Source organism: Agelaius phoeniceus, chromosome Z (assembly GCF_051311805.1).
Source record: "Agelaius phoeniceus isolate bAgePho1 chromosome Z, bAgePho1.hap1, whole genome shotgun sequence".
NCBI classification, from domain to species: Eukaryota; Metazoa; Chordata; class Aves; order Passeriformes; family Icteridae; genus Agelaius; species Agelaius phoeniceus.
Window position 1 is genome coordinate 16,198,397 of NC_135303.1, and position 27,416 is coordinate 16,225,812.

General features: G+C 39.0%; 1 protein-coding gene across 1 annotated transcript in view; it reads right to left on the reverse strand.

The window, feature by feature from the left end:
* Positions 1-27,416, reverse strand: part of CAMK4 (calcium/calmodulin dependent protein kinase IV) — a 143,953-nt gene that overhangs the window by 61,546 nt on the left and 54,991 nt on the right. The window contains exons 2-4 of the mRNA XM_077171681.1: positions 23,140-23,218; positions 1,476-1,538; positions 835-917 (exon numbers count right to left, since the gene is read on the reverse strand). Of these exons, the coding sequence (XP_077027796.1) occupies positions 835-917; positions 1,476-1,538; positions 23,140-23,218 (225 nt within the window). The remainder of the gene's footprint in view (positions 1-834; positions 918-1,475; positions 1,539-23,139; positions 23,219-27,416) is intronic.

Here is a 27,416-nt window from a genome sequence, read left to right on the forward strand (position 1 = left end):
ATGGCATAAAAAAAAGTATGTTTTTGTTTTTTCAAGTGGAAGATACTTTCATACTGAATATTTGATGTGTATTTTTGTAATATTCCTCTATGATACTAAATTTTAATTACAGAACAAGGAATATCAAATAACCTGTCCTTACGTGAGTTTGAAATCACTAACACCAGTCAGTTAATTCATTTACTCAAGTTGGGATAAAATGTTTTCCTTATCATCTCTTGCTCTAAAAAACCCAAATCCCTACCAATAAAATATCATCCCAGCACTATTAAAGAATCATCTCACTTTATGCATATGCACTTCAGAAGCATGAGCAGACTCATAAGCAAAACCTTCAAAACTCAACAGCTGTCTTGAAGAACCCTTGTAGCAAAACCAGATGTGTGATAAACGCAGTAAATACCAAAGAGAATTTCTTTCCTGTTAGTCTGCTTACAAAATTTTTATTTGACATAACACTATCCTCCTGGCAGGCTGATTGCCACCTAATCTGTTTTATGATGATCTCTCAAGGAGATTTTGACAATTTTTCCCATCTTTTGTCTGCTCTAACACACTTGATGCTATGTGCCTGCTGAGCACTTTTCTTCAACATTTACTGGCTAATTTCTCCATTTTCAACTAATTTTTTTCCCCCAAAAGGTTCATGGTAATTACATTTCCAAAGGCACTTTTAGGATATTTGCTGCAGATATTTATTCATGTGAATTACTCATATGCTGGTAAAATAACTCCAATAATTACTAACACAGGGTTTACATACAGAGGAGAAATTTGAACTCTAACATCCTTGGGGAAGGAAGGTACTGGAAGAGGTATGTACAGGTAACTTACCTGTCAAATAGTTCTCCACCAGTGACAAGTTCCAGAACAAGACTTATTTCTGTAGGGGTCTCAAATATCTCCTTCAGTTTTATCTGGTAAAAGAATACAGAAAGTATTTCTTTTGCTTATTTGTCTTCTTGCAAAGCACTTCTGAAGGTCAGCAGTAGAACACAGAACACAGCTGGGAGAGTTACTGTGTTCTCTCCCAACTTTTTTTGCTACATTTTTTCCTTTTTTTTTTACTCTTTGGTTATTCTCATACCTCTGTGACTTCTGTGAAATACAGGAGTTTAAGCGGCCATCTGCCAATCCCTCAGAGAAACCAAAAAGTAAGACCTTTTGGTCTTTAAGTCTCCCAGGACTGAAAACACCAATTTCTACTTTCATTTGCAGAACTTTTTTCACATAGTTTCTCACTCAGCTCTGTAAGAACATCATTGTTTTATCTTAAAATGGAAATATAACTTAACAGATGTTCATAAAAAAGCTGCTAGCATGCCCACTAAGAGAACCTAGACCTTTAATCCAGGTCTGTACAGGTCTTCCTGTACAGGTCTTCCTGTACAGCCACAACAGTCTCTCATAAACAGAAGGAGTATTAAGAAAAAGAAGGAAACAAATGTGGAGTGGAGTAACTTGGCTAAACTTACAATGTTGGGATGCGAAAGGCGAAGGAGAACTCCAATTTCAGTGCGGACAATTTTCTTGTCTACCTGGTTAAAAGTGGGGAGGGAAAAAGGGAAAAAATTATTTCTATGTTCAGCATAGAAACTTCTGGATGAATCACAGGATGCTATGTATGAATAGCACTTCCAGATCTCCCAGAAGAGTAAGGTAATGTGAGACACACGAGTCAAGCACACCGGAAAGAGAAATTTTCCATTAACACAAGATGGATACTATACAGGGTAATGTCCACACCCAGCAAAACTATTACAAATATACATGTGAGTCACACAAGAAGTACAATATAGGAAAGATATCTGAAAAAGGTGAGAAAATTCCTGGTTTTACTCAAGTTCTGACCTTGTCTATTGCTACTTATGTTTGTTGAGTTTATGCAACTTTCTTTTGGCACACTGTCCAGCAGCTGTGCTGGAAAAGGTTTCTGCATGAAGGATGTGCTCATCAAAGCAGTGTAACTTACTGCTTAGAGCAAAAAAGTGGTGCAAATACCTCCAAAAACCTCCAGCCACAGAGTATAAGGTTTAACCTCAATTTTCTTCAACTATCTCTGACAGAATGATCTATTAATTCAAATTACTGTTTAAACCTCTGAGAAGATTACCCCTTCCCTTTTCAAACTGCAGTCTTCAACAATCACAGCTTATGTTCTTGGGGGTCATCAGTCATTTCTCACAAGAAGCGTGAAGCTAGGGAGTATTTTGTTCAGGAAAGAAAACTGCAACTCTCCTGTAACTAGAATGCTTAAGCAAGCAAGAATGGAAAATGTTTGTAAGCAAATTATGAATGCTTTTATGTTTCTAAGGCAATTAATACACTTATGAGGAAACTACCTGATTTGCAAATATTCTCCCAAACCCTAGAGAAGTCCTACATTGATGACTCAGGGGGTTCTGAAATGAATAAGTGTCAGCAAGTCACTGTGGTTCAAAGTTGATGACATACATGATGTCAAGCAGAACATTTTGAGAGGGACTTCTGCTGGTTTTTTTGTTTGTTTGTTTTTCATGGAAGCTTTTTATCAAAGTCAAGTTTTGGTTTTGGCTTTTTACATCAGATGGGAAATGAATGGCAGCCATAATATGTAAACCTTTAAAGGGGACATAAAATTGCCTTCCAATTCTTAGTAAAGAAGACACATCTGAAGACACATTTTATCACCTGAAAGGAGAGAGCTACTCCTCAGTAATTTATTTTTTTCTAACATCAACAAAATCCAAGTATCCATTACCTTCAGAACTACTGGATAGGCAGAATTTGATTCTCCGTTTGTGCCAATCAGGGACAATTCCGGCTTAGTAATGCCACAGTGGTGTAAATGAGTAGAGAACTACAGTCCTCAGGGCTTTCTTAAAACTTACTGACATTCAGTCTCTTCTAGCGCCTCTGCCAGGAAGCAAAATGAAGCAAGAAAAAACAACTTTGGACAATTTCAGTGCATGTAAGAAGGAAAAGAAATCAAACATTGAAGAGGAATGAAATATTCCATTACCTGAACATCTAGTTGAAGGTAAATAATATGGCCAATAACAAAATCTTCAAGGACAAACACTTGCTCTGGGGTCAAACTCAGGACCCTTTAAGCTTGTGAACAATGCATGCTTTATAAATGTTTTTGCTTTCTACTCCAAATGTAATTAACAAATTTCTTTTCCTGCTACATAAACACTGAGCAACAAGTTTGAAGATATGCTCCTGTGAAATTTTCCTAAAATGCTGCAAGCACCAGCCTGAGGTCTTGCTCAGTTTTAACATCTCCTTGGCATCACTTTGGGTTACTTCAGTGAGTGCAAACATGCAGCAAAGGCCTCCAAAGGTCACTGTTGGGCAACAAAGGGCTTTTGATGATTCACACAGTCATACATACTGTGACTGTTCCCACATGCTTTGCACCTCAGAAAAATTAATGTACAATTGTGCATGGACAGTGATACTCCCAGCAGAGCGGCTTAGACTTAAAAATTTATCTTATCCAAAAGCACTGCTATAGACTGAGCAACCCACAGTTTACTTCCTGCAGTTTTGAAAATGTTTGGGCACCAAGCATACCTGGGAGCAAGCACTGAAAAGGTTGCCTAAAATCTAAAGGGGACTTCTTTTGGCACTGAGTAGTTGCAAGTTAAAAAGTACAGAGGCCTCCTCTCACCTTGCCTCTCACTTAATTAAGTCAAAACATGGCCTAAGACTCAGTTTTAGGTTTCTTTTGGTTTCATAGACATTTACTCTCAAACTGTAGGTGAGTTCCTCTGTGATCAAGTTTGTGACCTGACACACAACAGTAGACGTTCACACTTTCTCAGATGATGGCATGAGAAAAAGGTACCTCAAAATTCAGGACGATAAGATTCAATGGCAAATATGCTGCAGAGAAACACTTAGGAGTGTTAGGTATTTATATGTAATGGCTTTTGGGATAGATTTTACTAGAGAAATGGGCATTATAGGTGATATGAAATGTTTCAGAGTGAAAACAGGGACAAATTTAGTCATGACATTTCATTACAGACAGGCTATTTTATCACTTTTATCTTCTTACCTTCTCCTACGCTAAGAACAGATAGAGTTATGTCAACACTTACCTTGTTCAGCTCCTACCAAAAAAAAAAGGTACCTACTTATATCAGGGCTAAACCTGGCTTATTTTTAGTTTGGGCAGGAATATCAGCAATTCAACTACTTATATTGAATTTTCCTATCATCATCCTATCAAATAATTTCCTGACAGAAATTATTTGCTAGGATGAGAGTCAGGCATCTCACTCTAGAGTATATGTTGCTATAGTAACAATTTTTAAAACTCGGATAATTTAATCAAAATATGCCATTACCACAAATGTTTGGGCAAATTAAGTATGTTGGGCTAGATCAAATACAGCAGTCTGATTTGTGTGTATGTAATAACTGATCAAAGTGAGGTTGCAAAATTCTTTATTTTGTCTCCTCTTCTTTGGATGCAATTTAAATAGGCAGTTCAGTGCTTGAAAACTATCTGAGCTTTCCTTAAATTAGCATTACTCACAGGAGCATCAGTGAGATATGTGTCAGTATATTACAGTCAAGAATAATGGCATCAGCAGAACTGGTCCATTTGTGAAGTGAAAAAACAATCAGATGTTAACTTTCAGGGGTTTCACAGTTCCACTAGCTAAGAAATTTTCCTTCTATCCTTTATTCTTTGCTTTTAACCTATGCTAAATGGCTAGAGTACACTTTTAGTCAAATATTTCATCAGTGTAATTTGATTTCTACTTTAAAGATTACTTGGTGTGAAAAATGTTACTTCTGTAATGCCAGGTTGTGTAAATGCCTGGTCAGGTGATTTTAACACTGGTGCAATTTTACTAAGCTTTATTTTCTGTATTTGCAAACTTTAAATTGCAAGTAATCAAAGGGCATTTGACATGATAGGCCCGCAGAGCAACAACCTGCTGTGGAACACCCATGACAATTAGAGAATTCATTTGACAGGTAAACCCAAACCAGTTATTTATCTTCCCCTCACTGCTGACCCTGAGCTTGAAGATTTCGCTGTCATACGCCAAAAAAATACCTAAACAAAGTTGTTAGATGGCCTGTGATTATTAAAACCCACAGCACCTGTGCGTTTCCTCAGCTTACTGTGGAGGCACATGGAATGCTGAAAGGCAGCAAATCTGCAAGGACTGCTTGTAGGTGCTGTACAGCCACTGCCTGGTGATGTGGCTTCCAGTGCTCCTCAGTAAACTCTAGCAAGCAAACCAGGAGCTGTGACTGCAGCACAGATAAGCAAATGCATGCTGGCTTTAATCTAACTAGATAAAGTACCTGCAGCAGCAAAGATCTAAAAGCGTGAACTCGGGAGCAAGAGGCAATCTTGCTGCTCCCTTAATTAATAACAAAGCATTTACATTAAAAGGGAGATCATTCCTGGACTACTCCTAGTATTTGTCCCTCCAGTTATTTCACTTCAGTAGAATTAGGTATTTATGTCTTTTATAGATAGATATGTGTCTGCAATTACCCTGTCTTTGAAATTTCATACTGATCATGCAGAAAAGGAGCATTAGATTTGTATTCAGGGTACTTCTTACTTTTGAATTTCAGATTATTTTGACAAGAGATAGGAATGGAAAATTACTTAATGAAAGATGAGATTCTTCCATGTTTCCAAGCCCAAAGATGGTGAGATGGAGTAATGCTAAAAACCACTGAGATGTGAAAGTCTTGTTTCTGTGTGAATTAAATGAAACAAGATAAAATTAACCACCACTTTACACAGATTAATCCAGCTGCATCTTTGCAGTATAGTACCACCCTAAAAAGAGGTGGCCAATGGATGTTCTTTGTACCCTCAAACTTAGTAGTGAGCAAGAGGAAGAGCCTATTCCTCATCCTGCAAGCTCAGTTTCTGCTGTTCTCCTTCCCCTGGGCACTGTAGAGCCAAAGGGGCACATTTGCCCAGGTGTGACCCCTGTGCAGTGAAAACACTGTGCCCAGGCAATGGCTGTGAAGAAATCAATGCAAAAATCTCTTGAGGAGCTTCACAGCACTGCTCATCTCAGGGAGTCTGTTCACACCAGCTCTGCACAGCTCCTTAATTAATATCCCAATTCTTGACTCACATGAACACCTCTAATGTTGTGGTGTGCTTTATGTGTTTGTTCAGTTTTCCCCCCCATTGTTATCTCAGAAGGTCCTGCCCTGTTACCAGTTTGTGTCAATCCCCAAACCCCTCCCCAGTTGTCTTGGTTACCAAATGTATTTTTCTTGTTCCCCACCCCTGGCAGCCTGCCTGTCACTCGACACCCCTGCCTCTTTTTCTAGAGAGTTCGGGCCAGGGTGTCGAGTGATTGGCTTAGGGGCCAGGGTCCCTCCCGCAACTGTGTTTGATGGGTTCTCCGATCATGCCAATCCTTAATGTATCCCTCTCTGATTTGCTATCTTTCACCCCTCCCACCCTCTGTAAAACCGAGGCTTTCCCTGCCTCGGGGCTCTCAGCTCCTTCTACCTGAACCTCCACATTTCCCTACCAATAAACCCACCCCCCCCCGAAGAAACTGAGGGTCGCCTCTTCATTTCATCCTGCGACTTCGGAGCTCTCTACTGCGGCCACACGTCCGCAAGGCTTGACATCGCCTTGGGCACAAGGCCCTGACTTCGGGCTGGGGAAGTGCCTTACTGGCTGGAGGTTGGCTGGACACTCATCTAGCCTGGGCGTTTTATTTTCCACCGGCCACCGCTCCACTCTAATATGAGCAATTAGTTCTCCATTGAACCAGCAGGTCAGGCTCTGACTATGTGCTTCTTGCACTTACAGGGGGATCACAGTGCAAAGCATTAGTAGCTTGACACTTGTCCTAGGGTGACGTTATGATGCTTGTATCCCCATTCATGTGTTCTGTTTATGCTGGATATTATGTTCTGTGCCTTCAAGACTGGCTCTGAAGAGGGAAAGTTTTGTCTGGGTTTTCTTATCAGCCTGGCGGGACACAGAGACAGGGCAGTACATTGTGCTGATTTTGCTTTTTTCCTTTTGCTTTTTGCTTTGCTCTCGCTCTTGCTTCTGCTTTGCTTCTGCTTGCTCTTGCTTCTGCTCATTAGCTAGTTTAGCTAAACAGTCCAAATTTCTTCCTGGACTGTTTCTCCTTTCCTTTTTTTGAACCAACTTGAACCTGCTCTGGACTGGGACCTGGGAACACTGAGAGTTTGCAGCTTGTGGCTACAGCAGCTGCCCCAGCGCCGGAGGGACTGATAACAGAGCGACCAGCCACTGGGGAGACTTTCTGAATTTGTCATCTCTTCAGAGCAGCGAATCAGTTTTGTCATCCGGTATTGTTCATTTTGTGTGCTGGGGAGTGCTTTGCCTGTTAAATAAACAGGTTCTTTCCACTTCTCTCCGAGGAAATCCTTCCCGAACCAGTTGGGGGGAGGGGCCGTGTGGGTTTGATTTCTGGAGGGGCCCCTTTTGGAGGTTTCCTCCCAAATCTGCCCTAAACCAGGACACTATTAAAAGTGCTTCCAAGAAAAAGGTTTTATTTGCTCATACAGTAACTGCTCTGAAGCCTAAACCTTTCTATATTTTATGGCATCAATTCCTAATTACCATTTATAATTTTGCCATTATTTGTCCTTTTCACAATTAAGCTGAAATATTAAAACCTGTACAGACATAGACTACATACAAGCAGAGCTGTCATTCCCAATAGTCTAAAAGGTCTGCTCCCAATTGTCACAACTAAACACAGGAGTGATGGGTTACCCAGGCTGTCTTGAGAGATTTGAAGAAAAAAAAGAAATAGGCTTGAATTTAAATAAATGTTCACAAGAAGGTTCAAAGAAAATATTTTCTATGAAGTTTAAGGTTATGCTTTTCAATTTCAGAATGTCCTGAATGATAGGAATTCCAGTTTCTGCCCAGTTTATACATAGAGTACCTTCTCACAAAATTTTTCAGTCAAGATTCAAGTATAAAACACTTTAAAGAAGACTTCCGAACGTGTTTTTACATCTTCATAAAGATGGATTGAATTGAAATAATCTGATCTGATCTATGTATCAAGATGAGATAGAGGTCAGTCTTCAGCCTAAGTGATAAAGACATGGAGGTTTCAAAAAGTGATATGACATAAAGACAGAAAACTAGGGACTTACATGAGACTCAATCCACTTCCCTGAATTACTCTGATGGAATTCAGTAAGCAGCATGGCAGTGGACAGTAGGTAAAAGCAGAATTTTAAAAAGCTGACCCTTCTGAATGAAGGGATAGATCATTGTTCCAACTAGGACATTTATTTAACAGCTGCTTTAGATGATTTGTTCATTGAATGACAATAACAGTTTCTCAAGTAAAGAATTCCTCCTATGTTTTAGTAGCTGCTCTTGTTGGAACATTGCTTGACCTTCTCAGTAAGGTCTGCAGCTCTCTCTTGTGAAGCAACAACCTTTGGACTCCGAACAAACTAATATTATCTTAAAAAACCAAACAATTTGAAATAATCTTTTTGCATTTTAAACTGGCCAGATTATACTGGCTCTGTCTGCACTCAAGCTTAATGTGGGCGTCATAGAGAGCACAATAAACAACTCCATAAAGCACAACAGCAACTGCACAGCCCTGTGGTATCTTCCCTAAGCGGAGCTCAGAGTTTTCACTGTGCAGGTGTGCTGGTTTGGCTGGGATAGAGTTTATTTTCTTCACAGTGCCTAGCATAGGGTTGGACTTTCATTGGTGCTGGAAATAGTGTGGATAATTCATGGATGCTTTTATTATTGCTAAGCAGGGCTTGCCCTGAGCCAAGGCCTTTTCTGCTTCTCATTCCAGCACATCACAGATAAGGTTGGAGGTGCACAAGGAATTGGGAGGAGACAGAGCCAGGGCGGGTGACTCCAGAAGATCAAAGGGATACTCCAGACCATGTAGCATCATGCTCAGGACATGAAGATGGGGGACAAGAAGGAAAGGGGTGGGGGGATAATTCAGAGTCTTCCCAAGTCACTGTTCTGGGTGATAGAGCCTTGTTTTCCTAGAGATGGCTTACCAAGCAACACAGTGAATGAATTCCTTACTTTGCTTTGCTTATGTGCACAGCTTTTTCTTTGCCTATTAAGCTGTCTGCATCTCAACCCATGAGTCCTCTCACTTTTACCCTTCTGACTTTCTCCCCATCCTGCTGGGGATGAGCAAGTGAGCAGCTCCATGGGGCTTAGGAGCCAGCTGGGGTTAAACAACAACCATGTGTTATTGAGGATCTTTATTTTTACCCTACATAAGTAATTTTGTATTATTAATGAAGGAAAAAAAACCAAGAAAACTATTCACTACTAGAGCAACTATTTTCTGCACATATTTCCATGCTTCCAATTTGCAACTGCAGTCCTTCAAGTGATGAATATTCCTCAGACTGAACATTATTCCCTGCATGGGAATAATGCTGGTTACATCAATGCGCCTGTATTTTTCCTGTCAGTGATTAAATGTCTGGTAGCTGTTGCCTGCAAAAACCTGGGTTTGTAGAAGCTGAAAGAGACTGATCTATCTTCATGAGATAGGACTGTTAATCTGTTAAGAGTAAATTGTTCCATCAAAGAAGCAACTCTACTGTTTCTGAAGAAAAGCACAGTACATTTGCAGGGAAACCATCAGATGGATACAGAAAATTCATGGGGCTGTATAAACTTATGGCTGTAAGAACAGTAAATAATCCCTGGCAAAACAGATTAACAGGCCCTGCATCTTGAAATACATGGTTTCAGTAGTAAAGGTGACCAGATGCAGGTAACATTCCCCAAAGACACAGGATCCACAGTGAACAGATTCTGTTACTCACCCACATTAACTTGGTGGCATCACCACAGAGTGAATGGATGAGTTCAGAACCACTTACAGTTTGTACAACACTGGTCATTTGCAACAACATATTTTATGTTGTATATTTATTTATGTTTATATTTATTTATGAGAGTACAAAACAAGTTATACGTTCATTAGGATAAGCCTCATTATAGGCTATGGTCTAACTATATGACTAATTTGGTTGCTATCTCTTTCCCTGTCTCATTAACACACAGATTTCTGCAAATATGTTAGATAATTGTTGAGCAGTTTATGCAAACAAATTTAAGCCTATTAGGTATTCATGAATTGCTCACTTCAGCGATTCACTATTTATAGTGTGTTACTGCCATTGTTACTGTTCCCAAAGCTGGGTGGGGGAGGACACTTTTAAGATGCAAGAACAATGTGTAAAATCAAAGGTAACTTCTTTTGTTTTTGCCAAAATAGATGCATTTATGGCTCTATTTATAAATCTGTACTTGCCGTCTTCTTGTATATTCTTGCTTTTCAGCTATGACTGTTACAAATCCAAAAATTTCCTTTCTTCTCAGTGAAAATTTATTATTCCAGCTTTTATCCTGGGTAACGCATCCCGTATTAAACATCTTGGCTTCTCATTCACACCATTCCTCTGAATAAACAAAGTGCCGCATAAAAATTAGAAATGGAGAGCTACTTGGTGATAGGATGTTTCCTATCATTGATGTTTTATCGTAAAAACACTCCGAATTCTCAGGAGCCCTCAGCTGCATGATAAAGATCTGGAATAAATTATATCTGCTTATATCATTAGCCAAATGCAATGCTTGCTGCTAGTTAAGAAATTTCACATGAATAATAAGCTGGTCCTTATTACCCTTATTATCCATCCTTTTCTCAATTCAACTTGTATGAGTCCACTGCTACCCAATGAAGGTCTGGTGCATCAAGGCTACCATTAATATCATAATCTCAATCACAGATATCAAATAATTCCTTGTAATCAATGAAGCAGTTTTGTCTGGGCTGGAGTTAATTTTCTTCACAGTAACCTTTAAGGGGCTACATGCTGCACCACTCCATTTATGAGCAGTTACACAGATGGCAGGTAGGGAAGGCTTAGTTGGTGGCACTGAAGCTCAAATGAGGTTGATTTATTTTCAAAATATTTCAGGTGGGATAAAAACATGACAATGTCAGGTGCAACTTAAGTTGTACACTTTTCCTCTTCTGAACCATCCTGGATCGTTCAGCCTGCTGCTCAAATGGCCCCTGTACTAGGAGACTTGCAATATCTGGATTCCAGTCCATTTTTCAGGCAGGTCAGCCCCAAACACTGATAACAAGGAGTCCTTGAGCAATTTCTGTGTTGCTTGATAGTATTCAGAACCTGCAATTCTATGCTTACAGGACTCATACACATGGACCACAAAAGTGCTTCAGATTTATAGGTTTTATACCTTATAATCTGAATAACTAAATAAAACAGTGGAGGCTCAAAGGAAAACAGGAAAGGGCTCTCATGCTGAAGATTTTCAGGGACTGAAAATGAGAAATATTTTATGTAATTGGAAGATGATACCGAGAAGCATGTAGAAATGGTGAGATGGTTAAGAAAGACAGGCAGACGTGAAAGCAAGCCTTTGTAACTAATTTAGAGACCTTGCTTCTTAGATTAGGAACTGTGAGCTGAGATTCTCTTGTTAGCACTATGTGTCAACAAATAACACTGTAATTTACAGGACTGCTTTTGTTCCTGCATCTCCCCAGTCCCAATGGAGGATGTCTCAGCTCCATTAATGGCAGCATGTTAACTTGCCTCCTCTGCCAAGAACTATGAGTTGTGCTGGGAAAAAAGGACAAGTGACTGAGCAGGCTGAGAGCAGAAGGAATATGCAGTGACTTCCCTCCCCAACAGGTCACCTCAACCCATGAATTCAATGCACAAAGAGCCACAGGGTGCCTTTCATATTTGATCCTGTGCTCCCTGATGCTTCATACAATTTAAGAGTAAATGGAGAAGATGCTGAAAGAGGACAATTTTAAGCTATGTAAATCTGAACCAGAACAGATTTTGAATTTCAGGAGACTTTATGTCTCCCTTTATGGCCAGTGAAGTTACATGCAGATTTGGAAAATCACAATACCTGACCTAAAACCTGCCTCTGGTTCTACTGTGTGATTTGGATGCAATTCTGATATATATTAAAAAAAACCCAAAAAAACTCCAAAAAAAACCAACAACAACAAAAAAAAACACCAAAAAAAACCCCAAACCTGAAATCCCTCAAGACTCCATAGGTGTGGAGATGAGAGGACAAATTTTACCTGTGAAGTAAAGAAGTAAAGGATGCAAAGGATGCAGGGGGTAGTTGTTGATGTGCTATGAACTGTGGTATCAACTGCCTGGATACAAATACAGCTCTATCTCCTGTGGTCCTCATCCATAAAACATGGAAATGCTAATGTGTGTTCTCACCATGGTGGTGCAGCTGTAACACAGAAATGGCCCAAAAAGAATAACTGAAATTAGTTATAATCGTGAAGTGAATAATTTTCCTGGACTTCTCATTAACAGATTTATGGCTTCTTATTTCTGGTAATTAGGGCTTTCATCTTGAGGAATTATGACTTTTCTCACAAACTCTTGAAAACCATATCATGGAGTTATTTCGATTCGTATTTTCTTACATTTTTACATTCAACTCCTATGTTCTTTTGACTTTGCAGTTTCTTATCTTTTTACATTCAAATCCTGTATCTACTGTGTTTACTACTCAATTCAGAAACCTACAATTATTATCAAGCTATTTCTTCTTGTAGTACTGTTCTTTTATCACTTTACAAAGACATGAAACCTATATGAGTGTTATGTATCTTGCAGACAAAAATCTAAATTTCTTCTGGTTGATATTTGTGAGAGAGCTGCTTAGAAGCCCTCACAAGTTAGCACATCATGTATATAGTTGCAATTCTAACAAAAAAATCTGAAATCAGGATTGTCTCCAACAAATTGTAAAAGAAAGAGGCTTGGATATCACAGGACTGAAATACAAAATAATCATCTTATTAATGCTATTTCTTGTTATTTATGGAAATGTTATTTATGGAAATTTCAGCTTTTTTCAACTGTATCTACTGAAGACATACTCAGGTGGCGTTTGAAACATCTGCTTGTTAAATATATGCAAAGTGTAATGGAATAGCTTTTTGGAAATGAGTAGTAGTATTTGAAGACTGCACAAAATGAAGGGAGAAGAATAACAAAGGAAGTGGGATGGGTTTTTCACTTTTGTATGAAAACAAGTTATTACTTTTGATTTATTTATTCAGAGTTTGGGTTTAGCTGGTGTATTGTTTGTTGGAGGGGCATGGGTCTTTTGGGTGTTGTTTTGTTAGGGGCTTTTTCTTTTTCTCTAAGAAAGCCCTTTTTCAGTGACTTATTTGAGAGCAAGTCTAGTTTAACAAAAACTTATCACAAGCCTCACTCACACACACCAGTGCTGCAGCTGTCAGCTGTCACAACACTTGGCTTAGAAATTTGTATTGAACCTTAATTCTAGTCTTGAGAGATCCTCTGGTCAGGTGATGTATCCCAAGGAAACCAGAGTAAGGTGCTGCCTTTCTGATTTCTCAAAGAAGCTTCTGTATCAGAGCCCTCAGATTGTGCTGCTTATATAGCTGCTGTGTCAATGTCCACCTTTGCTTTTTTATTCCTCCCTACATGTGGATCTTTTAAAAGACATAAATAAATGAAGACCACCTCAGCCAAAAAGCATATATTTTATCTGGAAATAAGCCAGTTTGTCAAGTAAGAACATGCTGATTACAGAACCCTTGGTAAAATAAATCCTCTCTTCTACAGATCTCAATTAGATTTGTCTCTCTGAGAGGCTACAGAGAACTCAGCTTCAGAATAATAAGCACAGGATAACACGTTTTAAGTCATAAAATGTTCATGATTTATTTCAACACCTGAACTGCTAACACTGGAGAAAGCACTATAATTTCTTATCTTCTGCCCTCTTCATATTTTAGTGCATACAGTTTTCCCTTAATTCATTATTCTAAGCTTAGGATCTCTCTCCCCCCAAAAAATAGCTGTCACACCTGTGACGATAGCACCACACCATACACATCTAAAAGCAAAAAAACTTCCTAAAATGCAGAGGAGGAACACTTTCAGAGAGCCCTAGCACAAGCTTCACAGATACACCACTTATGCAGAAACCTCTGCTCAATCAAGGTACATCTCCAGAATTCTTTAACAGGCTGCAAACAATGAAAGGTTTCCAAAGAGGAGGGGTATAATCTCAGGATAGCTTAATATTTACCTCTGCACCACTGCTCAGAAATGCCATCCCTTTGTAGGATAGTGTGGCATTAAACACAGCCTCACAGAGTAAGAGTTTCTGGTCCTACTCCCCATCTTACCTCTCCATATTTATGTGCACCCCAGGCACAGAGGTTGCCCAGGCGTGGGTAAAGCCATGGAGAAGACAAATCACTGCAACAGGAAAGGAGCAAAATGTGCATGGATAGGTTGGCGGAAGAATACCTGTGGCTGAGGTAATTTCTCAGAATTCCTATCAAGCAATTACAAGCTAAAGATGTGTCATTTTTTGGGGTTTGAGTTTTTTGACTGAATATATCACCCAAAGGATATTATCACTCAGAACTATTTGTTCAACAGTGCAATGTATAGTGTAGGTTGAGCTTCCCTGAACAGTGGAACAAGTTGAGCTTTATATTTTTCTCTTTTTATTAGATGATCTTTGTATTTCTGAAAAATAAGCTGTGAAGACCAGAAATGACCCTTTCTGCGTACCTATAAATTAGGCAAGGAAGAAGGAAATACAATACATACTGTCAATTCTCAAAATCTTAACCAAAGTTCTGACTTACTCAAGAATAACACAGCAATTCAATCTAAATGGTCACAGAAAAAAAATATTATTCTATATTAAGTGACTTTTACACAATACCTGCACTACTATGTACTGCAGATTTTAAATAACTTTATTTACATGGGGAGGGATTTACAATAGTAGAAAGGGATTTTTTTTCCTTTCCTAAAAATTGTCCTGACACACCCTTTTTTTTTGTTTGTTTGTTTGTTTCTTTGCAAAGACTAAAATACCTAACAATTTTATTTTTCAGGTAAATTTCCACCTTCATTGACAGGTGCCTGATTTCGCAGCTTCTAGAGCAAAACTCTATTGGTAACTTAGTGCAGAAAATAAATGCTTTAGTTGTCTCTTATTTTGTAGAGAATTTAAGTGAACTTCTTTGTCCTACTTTAGACACTATGCATTTGATGTATTTCTACTCAAAACTCATTTCTTTTGGATTGTAGTGAAGCAGAAAATGGAAGCCAGACTCCCCTTACATGAGGGAAAGCTGAAAATAAGCAGTGGAAACTCAAAGTTTTACTGCCTTATTTCTTTATTCAAAGTAATTTTGACTCAATTTTCTTTTGGTCTCCCAGTAAAAACATGAGAGTGTGAACTGCATATGTATATCCATATGAGATGATGACAGGGATGAAGAAAAATGAGAAAGCCAGGAAAAATAACAGGTAGTACTGCAGGTGGAGTGGTGATCAGGTGGTAGTTAAGAAATTACTGTTTCCCTTTAATTACCAAGCAGTGGCCTGTGTGGTGTGCATGTGTATGTGTATGTGAATAAATGACTGAAGACAATGTGTGAGCTTGTTGACAAAAATAGTCCTTTTTATTGTGTACTGATGTACAGTGGTGTGCAGTTGACTGTTTTCATGTAGAGTTACATGTGACACAATTCTTTCTCTTTTTAGAAAAATTTGAAAAAAAAATCAGAATATTACACATTAATACAATGTGAGGAAAAAATGACCTTAAATGAGCATATGAATGTGAATATATACCACACATTTCTAACCTGAAGAAAAAAGGATACTGCCTTAGCATGTCATACAAATTGGTATATTATGTCAGGCTCTTGCTTTTTTGCCTGCTAAACTTTATCACTCATAACTATCGGTCCACTATGAGTACTGACAGTTACTGCACCAATGGAGGTGGATAGATTAAATATAGATATAGATAAATTTAGATAGATATAGATATAGATAGCTATATAAATATAGATATATACACATAGATGTGTGTGTGTGTGTGTGTGTGTGTATACATCCATATATAAAGTTTATAGAGAAACAGGCATATGGAGGAAGGAGGCACTTAAAATATAAATCACATAGAACCACATGGCAATAAAAAGAAGGCTTAATTTTACACCTATAAACATACATCATTTTCTCCTGAAGTGATATAGGAACAATTTACTAATTCTGGTTATGCCAGTGTGATACACAAGTGTCTGCCCATTCCTCCCCTGCCCCTTCCACCCTGATGCTTGTCTTCTTAATCACTTGGGAAGGCTCAACCAAAAGCCGTGTTCCTTCGAGAGACAAAACTAAACATTTCCATGAGCCTCTTGATAACCACTTAATACCACCAATTCACTGCAACAGAAAATGAAAAACTCAGCCAACTATATTCCTTGTGGAGTTGGGAATACATAAGAGTTTTAAATCCATATCATATTAATACATAATCTTGTAGGGTGCGTATATAGGTGTTTGTATATTTGTGTCTATAAAACATACATGCTTAGATATATATATATATATCACAGAATCACTTGGGATGAAAAGACTTCCAGGATGATCAAATCATGTCTTTTACCTATTGCCACCTTGTCAAAGAGACAGGAGCACTGAGTGCCACATTGTCATTTCTTGAATACACCTCCAGGGATGGTGCTTCCACCATATCCCTGGGCAGCCCATTCCAATGTCTAATCATCCTTCTGTGAAGAAATTCCTCCTAATGTCCAGCTGTAAGGTCCCCAGCTGCAGTTTGAGGCCATTTACTTTCATCCTGTCTCTTGTTACCTGGGAGAAGGGGATGACCCTCATTCCACTACAACCTCCATTCAGACAGTTTTAGAGAGCAAGGTCATCTGAGCCTCTTTTTCTCCAAGCTAAATACATCCACATTCCTCACCTACTCCTCAAAGGACTCAATCTCCTTCCCCAGCTCTGTTCCCTTATCTGGCACTTCAAGGTTTCTCTTGCAGTGAGGGACCCAGAACTGGAGAGAGGGTTTGAGATGCAGCCCCAGCAGTGCCAGCACAGGGGGATGATCACTGCCCTGTCCTTGCTGCCCCACTATTGCTCACCCCAGCCAGGTGCCCTTGGCCTTCTTGGCCACCTGGGCACAGCTGGCTCATGTTGAGCTGCTCTTTACCAGCTCCCCCAGGTCCTTTCCCACCAGGCAGCTTTCCAGACACCTTTCCCCCAGCCGGTAGAGCTGAAGGGGTTGTTGTGACCCAAGAGCAGGACCTGGGACTTGGTCTTATTGAGCCTCATACAAGTGGCCTTGGCCTATCAATCCAGCTTATCCAGATCCCTCTGCAGAGCCTTCCTGCCCTCCAGCAGATCAACACTCTAATCTAACTCAGTCTTATCCATGACCTTATGGAAGGTGCAATTGACCCCTCATCCAGATCATCAGTGAAGATATTAAACAGCTGGGCCCAGCACTGAACCTGGGGACACCACCAGTGACCAGAGGCCAGATGGACCCAGCACCATTCAGCACCATTCTCTGGGCCCAGCATCCAAACAGTTCCTAACCCAGCCAAGAGTGCTCCTGTCCAAGGCATGGGCTGCAAGCTTTTCCAAGAGAGTGCTGAGGGAGACAGTGCCAAAGGCTTTGCTGAAGTCCAGGTAGACACATCCACATTCACACCCCCTTTCCTGCATTCACTAGGCAGGCCACCTGCTCATGAAAGGCGATCAGGTTGGTCAGGCAGGATGTGCCATTCCCAAACCCCTGCTGGCTGTGCTTGATCCCCTGCACTGTATTTGACACGTGATTGCATCCAAAATTATCTTCTCCCTGGCACCACGGTCTGGCTCACAGGCCTGTACTTCCCTGCATCCATTTTCCTGCCCTTCTTGTGGATGGACACCACATTAGCCAACCTCCAAATCATCTGGGACCTTCCTAGTTAGATAGGATTGATGATCAGTGAGGCAGAGCAGCTTGGCAAGCTCCCTCTCCAGCTCCCTCAGCACCCTTGGATGAATCCCACCTGGTTCCATGGACTTGTGAATGTCTCAGTGGCTCAGCAAGTCACTGCCTCCCTCCTCCTGGACTGCACAGGGTCTGTTCTGCTCTCTGTCCCTGTCTGCCAGCTGGGGCTGGTTCCCTGAGGATAATCAGGCCTTACTGTTGAGGTCTGAGGCAAAGAAGGCATCTGAGCCTTTTCCTCATCCTTGGTTCCAGTGTTTGCTCTGCATCCAATCAAGGATGGAGATTTTCATTGGCCCCATTTTTGTTGTTGATGTATTTGTAAAAACACTTTCTATTATCTTTCACAGCAGTGGCCAGATTGAGTTCTATTTGAACTTTCACCTTTCTAATTTTTTCTTTACATCACCAGTAACATCATTGTACTTTTCCTGAGTTGCCTGTCCCTTCTTCCCAATGTATATACATATATATATGTGTGTATATGTATATTTATATATATTTATTTATTTATTTATTTATATTTATACATGTGTGTGTGCCTACATGTACATGTGCAAACATTAATGCAATTGAGACTTTTTAGATGTGCCTTATAGACCATTATGATCTCCTTCAGACCCTAACTCCAGATATTCAACCCCAATTATCCACAAGGGAAGCCTATTACCTTTGCACTTGCTTACTCTCCTTTCTGATCCACAGACATGAAATATCTGTTGTCTTCAAATTGTGTAACTTATTTGTACAATTGTATTAATCCCAGCCCAACTCTTTCCAGAGTATGTATTGCTTGAAAACTGTTGCTCTGTTTCAGATCTGAGAAAAAATTGATGGGCCTGAACATTTGTCTGAATTTGAATATCAACCAGTCTCCAGGAAGAATGCTTCATATATACTGATTTTGATAAAAGTGCTGCAGAAATATTATTTAAGCATCACAAACTGTGTGAGGGAGGAGGCCCACACATAAAAAAGAAGGAAATCAAAATGAAAATTTTCCAAAACAGTCTCTATACTTGTATATCTCATCAACTGAGACAGACAGGGTCTAATATTTCACAATACTTAATTGTGCTTAGGGGATAGCACATATCAATTAGAACTGAGAAATATTAACCAGCCTTCATTCAAAGCATTGCTGAGAAGCAAATAAAATAAATATTATCTTATTTTTATGGATGAAAAAGTTGAAACCAAAAGAAATACTGGGAACATGCCAGGACCAAGGCTACAGACAAACCAGCTCAGAATCCTATTGTCCTTTCAGCAGAGCATGTTGTTTTATTACAGTGGTAGCTCCAAAATTCCTTCAGTTGCAGTAGTTAGCACTTGGTAGACCTACAATGTAGGCAGGCACTTGGTGTCTTAGTTTAGAAACCATGCAGCAGAGTCCATCTGTTCTCATCACTATTTTTAAAGCAACTTGTCCAGACTCAGGTAGGAAATTTAAGGCAGAGGTGGATCTAATTTCTTGGAAGGCATTCACCTACCCGGATTCTTACCCCAGGCTACTTAGCTTCCTCAAAACACACCAAAATGTGGAAAAACAGATAAGAGACTTCATATAAAAAATACCACATATATATGTTTGCTTCCTTAGAGAACTTCATTCTTCCAATATGATCCATATGCTGTATGTTGTTTGCAGCAATGACCACTCCAGAATGACTAGTTGTAAATATAACATAATTTTTAAATCTCAGTTTAAGAGTAGTAAGAATAATTTTTGTAAAGTGTACCCTAAAGATTCTTCACTTTTCTGTAGCACTGAGTCATCAAGGAGTGGTAAAATGCATAGTAAAAAGCAAAATAATCTCGTATTTGCAATTGCAAGTGTAAAAGTTCATCACAGTACTCTGCTCATTTGATGACTTTTTCTGAAGTGCTATGTGATCTGCTTTTGCTTCTTTCTTGCTTCATGAAATAGATTTCCCCCAAAAGAAATGACATGGTTCAGATCTTTACATTTACCACCTGCGTGGAATTTAAAAGACCTGCTAAACATAGCAAATGAGCAGGCAATACATTTCTGTTATGCCCAGGAACAAAGCACAAAGGTTAGATGAGGAAATCACAGGCAATATTTTTGCCTGCTTATCATCTGACCCATAGATGTTGGGTTTTAAACTTTTTTTTTGGTAGCTCTTAAGAACCATTACAAATTTTATTTCTCATCTGTTATTGGAGAGTGTCTCTCCTGCTAATTCAAAAATCAACTTTTCTTTGGACCTCTTCAATCCTTATGACAGTTGTCTTTCAGCAGCTCTAGAAGCTAAAGTTCTAACTTGCCTCTTAGTTTCCCAACTAATTTTTATTTTTAAGGATTTTAAACTACTCCTAAACGTGGGCTTGACAAAACTAAAATCAACAGAAAATGGAAGCATTCTGCTTCAATAATTTTGAAGTGGTAAAAACCTGTTTTTCTTCCTCCCTTTGAAATTGTAGAAAATTTGTATTAATAGTTAAGAATTATTAAACCTCTCAACAGAAATATAATATTATGAACACTTTCTTTTATTTTAGTTATGCAGAAAGGTTTGTATAAATGTTTTTTTCTGTTACTCTTTGATGGTTTAACCCCTACAAAGAACCCCTAAACTACAGATGAAATCACCCACATCCCCCAGACCCCCCAAAAATTAGCGAATAATCTACTATTATTAAACAAGATGGCAAAAAATGTATTAATTGCAGACACTCCTAGGAACTCAAAACACTGTACAAGCATGCATTCTCAGAACTGGATGATAGGTCTTGCTGAAAATTTTATTTGCTCTTAAATAAGAATGTATTAATCATGCAAAATGAAAAATTACTCATTCTGTTTAAATGAAAAGAACACTGATAGCTATTTTATGTTTCTTGCAGTCTGTTCCTAGAGGACTACTTCAATCCTAAAGGATCCTATGTTCTTACCAAAGCTGTTCCCATGGGACAAAAGTAATAATTCCTAATACTTTACTTCAAATTACAGCACTTCAGTGATCATCACTCAAAAATCTGGAGCTGCCCATCAGCCACCAGCCTCCTAATCACACATCACTTGTCATCACTTCCAGAGCAATCTGGACCACCCTATCCCTGTCCCTCACCCTGGTTTTACAGACCTCTTCCTTAGAGAGTCAGTCTTGTTTGAAGCAGCAGACTATTTCCATTCAGACAGTCTGTTTGAATGGAAAAACCAAGAGTATTTGCTCTTTTGTCATCCTCCTTTGTCTTCTAGTTTCAACCCATGTGCTCTCCAGAGCTCCCTTATGTATATTTACAAATGGAATTGAAGAAATGGGACTCTACCAAGAAAACAATCACAGGCTCCTCTTCTTTTCTTACCATTTTTTACCCTTTTCTTACATTTTTTTACCCTTTTTCTCTACTATTGAACTGCCATCCTTTTTCTTAATTGTTTTCAAAAAGGCAACAGGAAACAAGCTGATCAACATTTTAGTACATGACTTGGCTCACACATGGTTATTTTTATACTGAGACACTCTGAGCAAAGATCAGACCTCCTGCTGTAAGAACACTCTAACGCGGGTAGTTCAGTCCCTGTGATAATAATTACATCTCCAAATTGGTCAGACACAAGCAGTGGCACATCCTTAAAGCATTGTCTCCCATGTTCCATTTACCCAGGAAAGCTCATTTGTCTAAGAGGATTACTTGTTTTCATAGCAAAACATCCCAAAGTGCATCAATTGCACTGGGAACGACTCAGCTCTCTGAACTGCTTAACCACATTGCTAATATAACCAAGGCTGCATTAAATGAAACTTATATATTATTGCTGATGTAAAAACAACTTTCATAACTGTAGTCTTTTCCTTAGGTGCCATAAAAAAAAATAAACAAATCTGTGGTACAGCAAGTCTACCAAAGTCTAAACTGACTAGTTTCAGACACAGAAAAATAGATCTAGCATAAATACATAAATGTGACAATTTTAAACATGAATTAATTTCCATGAAAGCAAAAAAAATCAAAAGGCAGAGAAATATTTTTAAGAAATGTAGTTCTTTCTATTGCATTTCAGAATGAGAATTAGAGGACAGTATACTCCTAAAACATGAGAATCTCTGGCATAATGAACAGATGAAACCTCAAAAATTCTCTGCGCTTCCATAGGGCACAAGCTGCAGCAATGCACATGCTCTGCTTCTTCCAGTGTACCAGATGCAAATTCAAAAGCAGCACATACAACTGAATCTTTGTGCCAGTTTAAACCTTGGCTCGTGTTCAAAGATGACAAATTAATGCCAACATTTTACTCATGTGAAACCCACTCATTACATCTTGCACTGAGACCACCAGTGGAGCCACCATTTGGACATGGTTATGCCTACCCACCCATCCTTATGTTTCTACATGTGAACGTTCCTGAACATCATGGAATAATGAATGTTCTAACGCTGGGATAAACTGAATCAAAACCATTCATGAAAAAATACCATGTGCATGCCTCACAGCTTGCTTGCTTTCTCTCAGACTTCTCTTTCCATCCTAGGAATATGAACTGCTCTACCCCATGCCCCACAGTGTCCTTCTGCATGAAGTCTCTCAGTCCATAGCTTGCCTTTCTTCTCTTAGTCTCTCTTCTTGCTTTCCACCATCTATTTTTCAGAACACACAAAAATAGCTGTAGTAGAAGTGTGACATGTATGGAATTCTAAAAATATATTGTCACCTCAACTGGTTCTCTAGCAATTTCATAGTGGTAAAAAAACCCACTACAATATATTTAATTTTACTGGGGTTTGAGTTGGTGTTTTAAATCAGTTTCTGAAAAAAGATGAATTGTGTCATGGCATTTTTTGAGCAAAACAATGTATTACATCAAACACAAAACACTGAATATTTAAATTTTTCAGAGTGTCCTTTTTTGTTTTTTTAAATGAAAGAAAAAGACTTTTTTTTTCTTAAAGGTTTTTGCCAAGTCCAAGTGTATACGGACAACACCAGCTGAAGGTACAAGCCAGATTTGTGGGGATTAGGCATTCCCTCTACTGTACTGTTACTTCTAACAGCTGTTTTGGTGATGAGGAGCCAAAGCTCACTCAAATGGAAAATACAAGTTCAGCAGCTTATAATCCTAAATCTAGCACATTTTCCCCACATGAATAAACTGCACCAAAAAACCAACAAAAAAAAGGCAAAAAAAAACCAACCAAACAAAAAAACCAAGAAAAAAAAGCCCAGAGAAAATCCCAATCATTTTCCAAAGCAAAGCAAAGCAAAACAAAACAAAAATGACTTACTGTCTTCTTCAACATTTTGACGGCGTAAGGTTTCTGGGTCCCTTTCTGCCTGCATCTGTAGACAATGGATGTAGCCCCACTAAATTTAAAATAATAAAAAAAAAAAAAAAAAGGAAGAATAGTTGGGTTGTACATACAACTCTTCAAATCTGTCAATAAACAGAGTTGCCTACATTTTCTACTCCTCCCAGTTTGGGCAAAACTATCTCATTCTTCCCCACAGATGCAATAAACCCTCCACCCCAAAACCCAAGAAGCGTCAAACCCCCTCTGTGTTCAACCAGAGAACCTCAGCAGTCACTCAGCCAACAGAAGTTGCAAGGGTTTAACATCCTTCTTGGCCACACCTTTTCTGTCTCATGGTAATCCCTGGATGTTTCCTTGGATAATCAAGTCACCACATCTTGTCTTTGTTAAGACAACACATGTTCAACAATAACTTTTACTGGGGGGCCCGCTCACTAATTGCTGATGACTGAAATTGTGAAACAGAAGAGAAAATTTTTGTGCTGCTCCTTGCCCACTGGACCAAAAAGTCAAATTTGGCACCAAATGGAGGAGGCAGCATTTTAGGTTAATTCAGTGGAAACTGGTGGGACTTGTTCACAGCAAAAGTGGACTGAGCTTACATCTTCTGTTTGCCTTCAAGGTGTAATTATTTGAATGTGAAAAGTCTGAGCACTCATAAAATTATGGCTCTGCTGGATGGAAGGCACTTCTCTGAGTGCATAGTTGGGGCAGATGGTCTCCAGAGGGAGGCTCAACTTGTTGTGCTTTATTTGTTGCTGTCAAGGAAGAGCCCTGTACTCTGTGAATTACTTAAAGAGAGGTTGAAACCTCCGCTAAGCTCATACTGGTTACAAACCATCCAGATACCTTTGTATTCTACCCAAAATAGACGCACTGAAGCCCCATCACTGAACTTAAGGCATTTTTGGAAACTTCCTTCCCTCAGACCCACTCCAAGACTCAGCACTTCTAAGTAGCTGCATATTTTTAAGGTAGAGGGGACTGCAGTTGTCATATATGACCTCCTGAATAACCACTGCAGAAGTGCATACAGCAGCTCTGCAGTGAGCGAATTCTCAGGCATAACAGATGCCAAATTGCACTGCAGATCCCTCTGAACCAGGAGAAACCCATCTCAGTGAGTCTACAGGAGACCATAACAGGAGCAGCTTTCTTTTAAACAGTAGAATGGCATTGCCACACTTGACCATAGGAATAAAGCTGTGGTACAAGCTTCATTATTCTAGGTGCTGTAAAAACTGCCATGGGTGCCCTGCTCTTCTCCCTCCTCAGCATGGGCCAGACATGTTCCATACAAGGCTCTGAGTCATAGGCACATCCCTGTTTTCACAATTTCATGAGTGAGCACAAGAACTGGCAATTGATTGAGAAGATTTATTTCAGAAAGACCTCTTCATAAGGAAAGGTCACCTGTGGCAAGGGTTGTGCAGCTCAGTCATCTGAGGGCTTCTCTGCACCACATATAAATTAATCTTCACTTCATCTCAAATGCTAAAATGATTTGTCTCTCTTCAAAGTATATTGATAAATGTGTGGGAGTACTGAGAGCTTCAGTGACTCTCAGAATCATTACATGAATTTAATTAGATCTCCTCTCCTTAGCCAAGTCTCCGAAGACTCTATTTAGCAAGAAGAAAAAATATATCACATTAAAAAAACCCTCACATCTTTTAAATACAACAAAAATGTTAAAAGATAGAATTCTAAGAATGTGCTGTGATAAGGTTTATATCTCCAGTACTTCACTGCAGGATTGCAATGGGGAAGTCAGTGCATAAACTGCAAATCATTGATGTACCCTGCTTCACATACACAAAGTGCAGTACAAACATTAAACTCATTAGTTTACATATGTGCTTACAAAGTAGGCAGCAAACTTTCTAGAAATTATTGTATTTGGGTGAGGGCAGAATTAGAGAAGCTATTTAGCAGCAGCTATTAATCCAAATAAATAGATGATAATTCCTGTACAAATCTCGTGATGTTCACTGCTGCTGTGGCAATGGAAGGCAGTCCCTGTCTCTCAGTAAGGCTACTGTCAGTATTTGCATCACCAGTTTGCAAAGTCTTCCATGTAAATAAGAGCCTAGCCACTGGAACACCCCAGATTATTTAACTGTCTTAGTGATGAGATGGACATCTCCACCAGGAAGGGAAGATAACATCACCTTTTACAGTTCATTTGACTGTACCCAAACCTGGAAGACAGGCAGCATAATGCTTGAAAGAGATGTAAGACACCCCAGAGAGAGAATCCAGTCAAGCAGTTTGACATCAGGCTCATTAGTCAATATTCAAAACACAAAAAAAGGTCTACTTTGGAATTTACTCTCTAATGTACAGATTTCTGCATATCACTGCAGTCCGAATTTGATGTAAAATTGATGACAAGGTATGGCAAGACTTGGGAACACTTTGAAAGATTTTGCTTCTGATTTACATGGCTCTGCCCAGCTCTCACCAGCAAGGAGAGAAAACACCTAACATTAGCTAACAACCAGCTCTGCTCCTCTTCCAGGCAGAAACCAGTGCAGGAAATCAGGAAAAGGATGGCAACCTGCTTACACCACGTCCGGGGCTAAACAGCAGAGAGCTATTACTAGTATGGACCTGATTCCTTGTTTCTTTGCTGGTAACAAAATATCTTCACTTCTTCACAGTTTAAAAAAAAAAAAAGGTAGTGAGGAGTGGGGGGGAGTGGTTCAAGCAGAAATCAGCCTATGGAACTTAATGTAAATGCACTAGCAGAACTGCCTCATGTAAATCTAGGTGGTTTGCTTTGCTTTTTCTTTGGCTTCCTGCTGGAGCTTTCTGCTGAATCAGCACATCCAGCTTTCCCACGTGACTGTGTGACTTGGAAGGTCACCAACTGGAGCAATTCAAGCTTTCATCACCAAAGAGCAGTGGGGAAGATTCAGCTGCAAGATTCTCATGTGAAGCTGAAACACAGAGAGCTGCTAATTGTAACCTCTTGCCCCTACCCTCAGTTTTTTGCATCAAACCTTGACTGCCATCATCCGGCTTCTGAGAACCTCCTCTCGAATTTGCATCAACTGAAAACTTCATTGATACATTTTGTCAGACTATACAAATATACAGAAACCAGGAATCCTTGTGGCAACATGCCACTTCCCTCAGGAATGGAATTTGTCCCATTCTCTGCAAAGGGGGGTTTGCCTTGTCTGAATGATAAATGTAAATACTGCTATAGAAAGAGATCACCCATACTCAATGGTTAAGGCACTTATTTGATAAGAAGCAGACAACAACACTAGAGACTATTTAATCCAACCCCATTAACAGTTTAAATGGGAGTAACTGAGAGGGCCCTGAGCCCAAACAGCTGGTAATCACTTGCAGAAGTGCATTGCAGAGTATGACTGACAAGTGACCCATTACCAGTTCAGGCTAGAAACCAGAAATCATGTCTCACATGTTCCACAAGATTACTCACTGTATTGTATTTGCCTACTTAGAATTGATTCAGTCAGCTTTTGCCTCTTTGTATTTAGTGAATATATACAAATATATATATATCTTTGCATATATGCATACAAATTTATATGCAATACTTATTATATATATTTGTGTTTGTAAGTGTGCATTTATTTACCTCTAAGCAAAATTAGGCTTAAAGGAGCATCCAGCTGCTGGTTTTTTGCACCTTTGCCTGGAAACAGTCTACCTATCTGAACTCAAAACATAAATTATTTGAAATTGGCTGGAATAAGAAAAATAGGGGAAAAAAAGGAAAAAAAAAAGGAAAAAAAAGGAAAAAAATAAAAGGAAAGGAAAAAAAAGGCATATTCTTGTATTCTTGGCATGTGCAGTTGGCCAAGTTAAAGAATAGTAATTAGAATTGTTGAAAATATTGCCATTCCCCTTTACTCTCACATGCATTTCAATCTGGAAATCTGCTTAATGATTCTGTTAAAGTTTTACTTTTAAAAGCCCAGATATAACTGTGATCATGCTAAGGAAGAAAAGCAATAACAAGAGATCATCTTATTGTGAAGATGCCAAATGCTTTACTACAAAAACCTGGTTTTATATATATATATATATATATATATATATATATATATATATATATATATATATATATATATATATATATATATATCTGTATTGAACTCAGAAAAAGCCTGAAAATCATTTATACATCTTTACTGTTTGGTCATAATGGACAACAAAAACACTCACTTTTGCGATGCCACCTACAATGCAGAGAGTGACAACACATAAGA